Raw genomic sequence first — 11,094 nt, 5'->3', positions numbered from 1 at the left:
AAGCTTATTCATTGAGCTTCCATATGATGTATATATCTCAGTTTTGTAAAATTTAACCTTATGACTGGTTTTGTGGTCCAGGGTCACATATAAGGTTTGGCATATATTATATTTCACTGGGTGATTTTTATATAAGCAAATAAAGAATTATATAAAATGTGTTTTCGTAATCTTTCATGTCATAGATGCACTTTGCATACATTCAAATCATTCATAAGTGTAACTGGTTGTGTCTTGTCTCTCAGTCATTCTGACGGATGAGGAGGTGCAGAGGAAGAAGGATCTGATCCTGAAGCGTAAGGAGGAGGAAGCGGCGCGGGAGGCCAGGAAACCTCGTCTGAGTGAAGAGCAGATGCAGATCATCAACTCACTGGTGGAGGCACATCACAAGACCTACGACGACTCCTACTCCGATTTCGTCAGATTCAGGGTCAGTTCAGACTCCGTCTTAAAGGGATGGTTCGGAGTAGAATTGACTTCATTGCTATGCACTCCGAAGCCCATCTAAATACCCCATCCGAAGTTTTTTTTACCTTAGTCAAACATTTATGAAGATATTAGAGTTTTTCTAATTGCTTGTTACAGGAGTGAATGGCACATGTGATGTATCTCGTAAATTGCAACACTAAACGTGCAAGTAATCTTACCAAACTTGTACAGTAGTGTAAATAGGTTATGTACTCACAAAACGCTGCATCTGAACATTTGTAAGTCCACCATGAGTGTTTTAAAAACACGTTTTACCCGAGAACTACTAGTCTCAGAATCTACAAGTCGACGTCACTTCCCTGGTTTGAAAAAAGCACGTAAAAGTCCTCCTACAAGTTGACATGCACACAGATGTAGTAGGAGGACTTTTTTACGTGCTTTTTTCAAACCAGGGAAGTGACATCGACTTGTAGTTTCTGAGACTAGTAGTTCTCGGGTAAAACGTGTCTAATAAAATGTCTAGTAAAATAATAAAAATTACATTTTGATATATTTACAGTAGGAATTTTACAAAAAATCTTCATGGAACATGATCTTTACTTAATTTCCTAATGATTTTTGGCATAAAAGAAAAATCAATAATTTTGACCCATACAATGTATTTTTGGCTATTGCTACAAATATACCCCAGCGACTTAAGACTGGTTTTGTGGTCCAGGGTCACATATAAGCATTTGTTTGGAGTCCTTAGAACACCAAGGGTGACTTTTTGCAATTTTGTACAAAATAAAAGTATTTAAAAGCAAACTTTCTGATTAAACATTAAAGCACACTAGTGTGAGAAACAGTGCAAATTTTTATTATTTTTTATCTTATATTGTGAAAATTATTCATAAAAATGCTTTTTGACTCAAAAACGAGGTGCCTACTTTCAGATAAATGAGGCTTACAATTGATCTGATGCTAATAGAAACACAAAACCAGTCCTAAATGAGACAAAACAAGTTGACAAAAAGATTGAATCAAATATTTGGTGATAATATAGCATAATGAAAGATTTATAAGCTTTTGTTTGGGGTTCGGTCATTTTTGACCCGGACACTAAAAGTATGACTTTTTGCAATTTAGTACAAAATAAAAGCATTTAAAAGCAATCTTTCTGATTAAACATTAAAGCACACTAGTGTGAGAAACAATGCAAATTTTTATAATTTTTTTATCTCATATAGTGAAACTTATTTATATAAAATGCTTTTTTCACTCAAAAAAATTAGGTGCCTACTTTTGGACAAATGGAGATTTATAAGCAGTTGTTTGGATGCATGTTGCTGCTATTCTAGACTGGAGTTATTTTATTTGTAAAGACTGAATGTGTTGTAGGTTAATGTAGTTACTATAGACTCTCCTTTTGCAGTCGTTTCATTTACAAGCAGAATTTGGGCTGAAGTTCTCCTCGTGAAACCTGAGCTGCAGTTCCTTCATCTTTCTGAACACTGTTTATCGGTGTAATTATTTCTACCTTTCAGTTTGTTCTCTAATGGAGTACCATTTTTTCTCTTTTAGAGTTTGTGTAATAGTTTGTAACATCAGGTGTATTTTGTGCGTTTAGCCTCCTGTTCGTGAGGGTCCAGTCACACGCAGCGCCAGTCGAGCCGCGTCTCTTCACTCGCTGTCCGATGCCTCGTCAGATTCATTCAACCATTCGCCAGGTAACACAAACATACTTTTACTAAACGATCTAAACATTGACTATTGCTTTATATATTCGTAGTGAAACATAACACAGAAAACCTTCTGCATTTTCTGTCAGTTTTCTTTCTTTTTGTCACATTTTGCTCACATGATCAGAATTTTGTCGCCAAAATATATTTAAATAGAAATACACACATCCATTCTGTGAGATTTTTCCACTTTATTTGTTAGACTGCAAAAACATTTTTTTTACTTGTCTTGTTTTCCACAACAAATATCTCAACATTCTTAAATCAAAGATAAATTTACTTGCAAAATGATTTTAGATATTAAATCTTTTTTTCTGAACAATTTATGAAAATCAAGTGAGTTCATGCTTAAAATGAGAAAAATAAACTGAATTTAATGTATCATTTTGTCTGTAGTGTCTTGGCTTTGCTTCTAAGGATTAAAGAATGTTTAGATATTTATGACCCTGGACCACAAAACCAGTCATGAGGTTAAATTTTACAAAACTGAGATATATACATCATATGAAAGCTCAATAAATAAGCTTTCTATTGATGTATGGTTTGTTAGGATAGGACAATATTTGGCCGAGATACATCTATTTGAAAATCTGGAATCTGAGGATGCAAAAAATCAAAATACTGAGAAAATCACCTTTAAAGTTGTCCAAATTAAGTTCTTAGCAATGCATATTACTAATCAAAAATTACATTTTGATAGGTTTACAGTAGGAATTTTACAAAAAATCTCCATGGAACATGATCTTTACTTAATTTCCTAATGATTTTTGACATAAAAGAAAAATCAATAATTTTAACCCATGCAATGTATTTTTGGCTGTTGCTACAAATATACCCCAGCGACTTAAGACTGGTTTTGTGCTCCAGGGTCACATTTGTGGCTTGAAAACGAGACAAAAATGTTGCGGAAGAACTTCATTTTTTACATTGTTGAAGTCTCTAAAAGTCTGTTCATGGCTGTTTTCAGACAAAGGAATATTCGTCAACAAAAACAAAACACTAGCTTCTCTGTTCTTTTTGTCTTTTGTATTGTATTCTATCTATTTTAGGCCTGCAACACTAGCTTGCTTTTTCTTTTTTATTCTAGCTATTTTCTTTATTTATTTATTATATAATAAAAAAAAAACACTTGTTATGTGTACTGTTAGGCTAAATGAGGCTTGTAATAGCACTTGCATATTATTGCTCTTTTGTTGATCTTGATAGCTTCCATTGTCCTCTTTTGTAAGCCGCTTTGGATAAAACTGTCTGATGCTGAATAAACTGTCTATATGTGACCCTGGACCACAAAACCAGTCTTAAGTCGCTGGGGTATATTTGTAGCAATAGTCAAAAATACATTGCATGGGTCAAAATTTTTGATTTTTCTTTTATGCCAAAAATCATTAGGAAATTAAGCAAAGTTCATGTTCCATTAAGATTTTTTGTAAAATTCCTACTGTAAACATATCAAAATGTAATTTTTGATTAGTAATATGCATTGTTAAGAACCTAATTTGGACAACTTTAAAGGTGATTTTCTCAGTCTTTTAGATTTTTTTGCATCCTCAGATTCCAGATTTCAAATAGTTGTATTTCAGCCAAATATTGTCCTATCCTAACAAACCATACATCAATAGAAAGCTTATTTATTGGGCTTTCATATGATGTATAAATCTCAGTTTTGTCAAATTTAACCTTATGACTGGTTTTGTGGTCCAGGGTCACATATGAGTTAAAACATCTAAAATATACAAAAAACATCTGATCATGCAAATATCACTCACTTTAATGCAAAATATGATGCATTTCTATTTCTGGCTCTGGTATATTTGTTTGGTATCTGACGTAACATCTCGCCCTACAGAATCTGTGGACACTAAGCTGAACTTCAGTAATCTGCTGATGATGTATCAGGACAGCGGCGGCAGTCCGGACTCCAGCGAGGAGGACAACTCGCGCCTGTCCATGTTACCGCATCTCGCCGACCTCGTCAGCTACAGCATCCAGAAAGTCATTGGATTCGCCAAGATGATCCCTGGATTCAGGTGAGACTCTATTCTCTTACTGCATCACAGCTTATTCAGTCCAAAAAACATCCAAAAAAAGCATTAGTTTTTTCTTAACAATTCAGTTTAAACTATGCATGTTGCACTTCCCAATGATGGTACCCAACCAGTGCTGTCTTTAGAGGTTTTATGCACGTAGCGCTGAAACCCTATTATAATTGTTAGAATGACCAAGGATCAGCAATCTCCACGTAAAACTGAGCGTGCGGACTAAACCGTAAGTCGTAGAGACTTAAACCTTGGTGGGATGGTAGCACTCACACCGCCTACAACGTCACCCAGGCTTGCCCTAATTGGCCTGACGGGGGCGCTACAGCGATCAAAATTACCAATTCACTCATAACTCCTATACCATAAAATTTTCAAATTTTTTGAAAAACATACTTTTGCGAACCAGTCCTAGGTTTTTCGTCTGATCGGAACCAAGCCAGCTACTGGATAGCGAATATTAATAATGATCAAAAAAAGGTCGAAAAAAAGGTACTCATCGTCAAAAACAGATGCCGAAATGTTTGAAAGAGGCAGGGCTACTTTTAGTAAAATGCCTATAACTCCTGAATGGAATGAGATCTCCTCGCCAAACTCAGAAGCTTCTCAGGAGCTTGGCCACTTGGTGGTGCTATATGAATATAAAAATGGCTATATCTACGCACTATTTAATAAAAATGACCATATCTACGCACTATTTGTCCTATCAACATGAAAAACACTGTCCATTTGTGTATTTGACGCCATTGGCTCCCATTAGACAAGAAGCCATTAGACAAGGTTAGACAAGAAGATGGGGGGGTGGTATCACATTTTTCAAGGGCGTGAACGATTGTACATTGTACGGTTTTACACACATACACGTGATAATCGTATTATGTGATAGAACTCATCATTCCAGACAACTTTGCCTCTCGAACCACTGCTGTCAATTAAATGATTGAGAATACTTCTGCAAACTAGTCCTAGGTTTTTTGCATACTCTCAATCAAATCACTGCAGCACAATTCTCTGGACTAGTCTAGATGAAAACTAAAAAAAAAAAAAAAAAGTTGAATTTTGTCCTATTTGCTATAACAGGGTCATTTAGAGAAGTGGAGTGGCCAAATATACCCAAAAGCCTATAAATCATAAACAAAAACTGAAAACTTCACAAAACTCAGTGAGACTATGTTCTTAACAAGCATGCAAAGTTTTATAAAGGCCAGAACATAGGTGGCGCTGTAACAGTTAAAAAGACTTGAAAAACACAATATTTCAATTGTGAATGACGTTAAATTGTTTATATATTTACACAAACACTAGAACAAAACCACTGCAGTACAACCATCTAGATCCATAATTCTAAAAGAAATATTGAACTTTACACTTTTAAAGGGACATGGCCAATTATACCCAAAAGCCTATAAATCCTAAACAAAAGCTCAAAACTTCATAAAACTGCAGTCGTGGCCAAAAGTTTTGAGAATGACACAAAAATTATTTTTCACAAAGTTTGCTGCTAAGCTGGTTTTAGATCTTTGTTTCAGTTGTTTCTGTGATGTACTGAAATATAATTGCAAGCACTTCATACGTTTCAAAGGCTTTTATCGACAATTACATGACATTTGTGCAAAGAGTCAGTATTTGCAGTGTTGGCCCTTCTTTTTCAGGACCTCTGCAATTCGACTGGGCATGCTCTCAATCAACTTCTGGGCCAAATCCTGACTGATAGCAACCCATTCTTTCATAATCACTTCTTGGAGTTTGTCAGAATTAATGGGTTTTTGTTTGTCCACCCGCCTCTTGAGGATTGACCACAAGTTTTAAGATTTGGGGAGTTTCCAGGCCATGGACCCAAAATATCAACGTTTTGGTCCCCGAGCCACTTAGTTATCACTTTTGCCTTATGGCACGGTGCTCCATCATGCTGGAAAATGCATTGTTCTTCACCAAACTGTTGTTGGATTGTTGGAAGAAGTTGCTGTTGGAGGGTGTTTTGGTACCATTCTTTATTCATGGCTGTGTTTTTGGGCAAAATTGTAAGTGAGCCCACTCCCTTGGATGAGAAGCAACCCCACACATGAATGGTCTCAGGATGCTTTACTGTTGGCATGACACAGGACTGATGGTAGCGCTCACCTTTTCTTCTCCGGACAAGCCTTTTTCCAGATGCCCCAAACAATCGGAAAGAGGCTTCATCTGAGAATATGACTTTGCCCCAGTCCTCAGCAGTCCATTCGCCATACTTTTTGCAGAAGATCAATCTGTCCCTGATGTTTTTTTGGAGAGAAGTGGCTTCTTTGCTGCCCTTCTTGACACCAGGCCATCTTCCAAAAGTCTTGGCCTCACTGTGTGTTCAGATGCGCTCACACCTGCCTGCTGCCATTCCTGAGCAAGCTCTGCACTGGTGGCACTCCGATCCCGCAGCTCAATCCTCTTTAGGAGACCATCCTGGTGATTGCTGGACTTTCTTGGACGCCCTGAAGCCTTCTTAACAATGCAGTGGAAAGTTTTTTTCGGGATTAAGTTAATTTTCATGGCAAAGAAGGACTATGCTATTCATCTGATCACTCTTCATAATATTCTGGAGTATATGCAAATTGCTATTATAAAAACTTAAGCAGCAACTTTTCCAATTTCCAATATTTATGTAATTCTCAAAACTTTTGGCCACGACTGTAGATGAGCATATGCAACAGATGATTCTAAACAAGCATGCAACAATTTATGGAAATCCGACCAAAGGTGGTGTTATAACAGTCATAAATGTTACAGATCATCATATTTCTATGGTAAATTACCTGAATGTGCCAAAAATCAACTTTTTCCTTATGTGCTTAAATGCATTAAGTGTTTAATCGCTGTTTGCAGCTATATTTGTTATTTAAATCTAAAACTATTGAAAATAATATTCATTCATTGAAATATGTGAAATGTTAAAACTAAAACTGAAATAAAAACTAATTAACACTGAATACAAAAATGAATAGAAATCACAAACGTATACTAAAACAAAGATCATGTGTGTGTGGTTTGTCTCAGGGACCTGACGGCAGAAGATCAGATCGCTCTGCTCAAGTCCAGCGCTATCGAGATCATCATGCTGCGGTCCAATCAGTCGTTCAGTCTGGAGGACATGAGCTGGAGCTGCGGAGGACCAGACTTCAAATACTGCATCAGTGACGTCACCAAGGGTAAAACAGACACACACTCTCTCTCTCACACACACACACACACACACACACACACACACAAACACGCAAACGCTCTGACCTGTGTGTGTTTGTGTAGCGGGTCACACTCTGGAGCTGCTGGAGCCGCTGGTGAAGTTTCAAGTGGGTCTGAAGAAGCTGAACATGCATGAGGAGGAACATGTGCTGCTGATGGCCATCTGTCTGCTGTCACCAGGTGTGTGTTTGGTTTTTGCATGCATCTGTCATGCAGTCACCAATGTATTCTGTACCTCAACCATACTACTGTGTAAAGGATTACTCCACTTCCAAAATAAACATTTCCTGATAATTTACTCACCCCCTTGTCAGCCAAGATGTTCAGATGACTTTAAAATCACCCTAGATCGCTTGCAGAAGTACCGACCCAGTGTTTACAAAGTGAACATGCAAAAAAGAAGGTCAAACACCCTTTACAAAAAACGGTAAAACAGCAATATAGGACGATTTTAAAGTTGGAGGAGAAAATGAGTGTTTACGTCATACTGTCTTAAAACGGAGTGCACAGAGTACGTATGTGCATCGCAGAGCTAGACAAGATAAGCATTTTTTGGTTAAAAAGTGTATAAAAATGTATTTATTTAGGAAAATTACAGATTGTTTCACTAGATCAGACACTTATTACTCAGTTGGGATTGTTCAAAGCCCTTTGAAGCTGCATTTTTAAGATGAGCACCATTTAAGTCCCCTATATGGAGAATGTTTTCCTCAAAAAACGTAATGAAGAAAGAAAGACACAAATATCTTGGACGACAAGGGGGTGAGTAAATTATCAGGACATTTCTTTATTCTGGAAGTGATGTAATCCGTTAAACTTGCTCTTAAAAATATTTGATTGTTCAGTGCTTTACGTTTACTTTTCTTAAATTTAGGAGCACTGTCAAAATTTCAGGAGCACCTTCTAATCAGAAATCCAAAAATCTGATTAAAACATTTTCCTTGCAATTTATATTTTATATAAGTTTTTTTTTAGGATTTCTAATTAAAACAACAGAATAAGAACAAATGGAACTGGATAAAAAAGTTTGCCGAGACAAAGTTTAAGCTGACTTGAGAAAGCCTGATCAGAAAGTTTGAAAGAATTTTAAAAGGATTTTAGAAGTTTTAAAAGTTGTAGAAGTTTTCAGTCTGAAGAGGATTGAAGTTTAAAGTAGTTTTAAAGCTTGAATGCTTTGAAGGCAGTACAGTCTGTCAGATGGATGGATGGATATGTATTTAATTGATTTTCCTGAAGAAGAAAAAAAAAAGTTACTTTTTAAGGCTTCGGTCACTTTTGACCGCGAGGGAGCCAAGTGTGACCCCTTAATGAGGAGGCCCAGAGGGTTAAATAGCATTTCAGTAAGTTGGCTTTCTCAAGCCAACTTAATAAGCTACCAATCAAATGTAATCAGTATTAACTAAAAGGTGGCACAGAAGAACACAAAAGTGTATTTTCCAATGTTTAATGAGGCTCATAAATGAATTGGTCTGTTCTCGTGCAGATCGTCCCGGCGTTCAGGACCATGCGCGGATCGAGGCGCTGCAGGACCGCCTGTGCGACGTCCTGCAGGCGTACATCCGGATCCATCACCCCGGCGGGCGTCTGCTGTACGCCAAGATGATCCAGAAGCTGGCGGACCTGCGCAGCCTGAACGAGGAGCACTCCAAGCAGTACCGCTCGCTGTCCTTCCAGCCCGAGCACAGCATGCAGCTCACGCCGCTGGTGCTGGAGGTGTTCGGCAGCGAGGTGTCCTAGCATCCGAGAGCCCCCCGGCACGCTCCGGAGCCTCGGCGGTAGACGGGACACCGCTAGAGCGTCACCCATCGCATTACGGGGGGCTGTAGGGATGCGTTCGCACGCGTGTGCGAGCGAGTGAGGGTGGGCGGGGGGCTGGTGCACAGGTCTGGATAACGTTTCGGGATTCCCGCTTTTAAGCTATGGGGAGTTCTGAAAGGAATGTATTAATAATGTATGAATAGAACGATGCATATAAACTAATATTTATATTTAAGAGAGAGAGATGGGTTTGTATTCAATGAAAACGTACGGCCAGGTGATCCTCTGTTGTAATAGGATTAGCAGGCTCTTCTAGTTCATGTGCATAGATGAGTGTGTGTGGGTGTGTGATGTACATAAAGTCGGCCAAATTAAATGCAATTCAATTTCAGAATGGCTCTGTTCCAAAACCTAGCGAGTGCTCCATGTAGGTGGCATTTCAAAACAGACAGAGCACACAAAGTGTAATGGATTTGCTCTAAATTAAATTATAAATTTCTGTAATAATGTAAAATTAGAATAAAAAATAAATACATTTATTAAACGCATAATTATAAATAACTATATAAATGTATAATGTGCACTTCCAGTCAAATGTTTTTGAACAGTAAGATTTTTAATGTTTTCTTTTTTTAAAGTGCGGCAAAAACAGACATTTTTGAAACATTTTTACTATTTTTACTAAAACTGTTAGTTACTTTTAAATGTATTTATTCCTGTCAGCATCACATGCTCCTTCAGAAATCATTCTAATACTCTGCTGTTCAAGTCTTTTTTAGTATTATTATTATTATTTTTTAATATTTAAAACAGTTGAGTACATTTTTTTAGCATTCTTTGATAAACAGAAATATCCAAAATCAGCATTTATCTGAAATAAAAAGCTTTTGTAAGATTATACACTATACCATTCAAAAGCTTGAAGTCAGTATAATTTTTAATTTTATTTTTTAATTATAGAAAATGTATACTTTTATGTAGTAAGGATGCTCTCAATTGATCAAAAGTGATGATTAAGACATTTATAATGTTACAAAAGATTTCTATTTCAGAACTTTCTATTAAAGAAACCTGAAAAAATTCTACTCAGCTGTTTTCCACATAATTTTGATGTTTTTTTGAGCAGCAAATCTAAATATTAGAATAATTTCTGAAGGATTATGTGACACTGAAGACGCTGAAAATTCAGTTTTGAAATCAAAAATACATTACATTTTAAAATGTATTAAAATAGAAAGCAGCTATTTTAAATAGTAAAAATATTTCAGAATTATACTGCTTTTGCAGTACTTTGCATCAAATAAATGCAGGCTTGGTGAGCAGAAGAGACTTCTTTAAAGAGCATTAAAAAACTTTTGATTGGCAGTGTATAATTGTTAATAATTGTAATTTATATGACCATAAATAAGTATAATTATTTATACATTTTGAATAATTCCTTCAGTTTAGCAAAATAGCAATTAAAAATTATTTTTAAGATTTTTAGCATGTCACATTGTCAGATTCGTAACATACCAGTGTCTAATTCTACTGAAATCAATTGCAAGTCATGTTAAGCACTATTTGTTGGGTTACTGTTCAAAATGAGATTTCAGAATGTTTTGGAGTTCACTAGGTTTTGAGACAGTGTCCACTTTTGCTCTAAATTCGGGGTGGATTTATTATCTGATTGTCCTGGCTGATATATTAATGCATGTATGTGGAGAGTGGATGCATTATAGACACACTACACATACACCCTCAAACACTTTAAACTGAGAGAGGAAGCCTGACTGTAGGTCTGATGTCTGTATAGATAGGATCTTAGATGACCACAAGAGAGCCGAAGCACAGGAACCAGCCCCCAGAGATCAGCCCGAATGCTGCTCCACATTATTTATCCCTCATAACAAGGCTATCCGGCTGCTTCAACCTCATTTACCTGGATCTTCAGTGGATGT

At 36.7% G+C, this 11,094-nt stretch overlaps 1 protein-coding gene across 1 annotated transcript in view; it reads left to right on the top strand.

Moving 5' to 3' along the window:
* vdra (vitamin D receptor a) overlaps nucleotides 1–9,133 on the top strand; it is a 67,770-nt gene extending 58,637 nt beyond the window's left edge. Inside the window, exons 4-9 of the mRNA XM_073823276.1 lie at nucleotides 246–430; nucleotides 2,039–2,138; nucleotides 3,997–4,177; nucleotides 7,211–7,362; nucleotides 7,460–7,576; nucleotides 8,880–9,133. Coding sequence (XP_073679377.1) covers nucleotides 246–430; nucleotides 2,039–2,138; nucleotides 3,997–4,177; nucleotides 7,211–7,362; nucleotides 7,460–7,576; nucleotides 8,880–9,133 — 989 coding nt within the window. The remainder of the gene's footprint in view (nucleotides 1–245; nucleotides 431–2,038; nucleotides 2,139–3,996; nucleotides 4,178–7,210; nucleotides 7,363–7,459; nucleotides 7,577–8,879) is intronic.
* Nucleotides 9,134–11,094: the final 1,961 nt, after the last annotated feature.

Source organism: Garra rufa, chromosome 18 (genome assembly GCF_049309525.1).
Source record: "Garra rufa chromosome 18, GarRuf1.0, whole genome shotgun sequence".
Lineage (NCBI taxonomy): Eukaryota > Metazoa > Chordata > Actinopteri > Cypriniformes > Cyprinidae > Garra > Garra rufa.
Note: the sequence above shows the minus strand (reverse complement) of the source record. Positions and strands in the feature narration are given on the sequence as shown.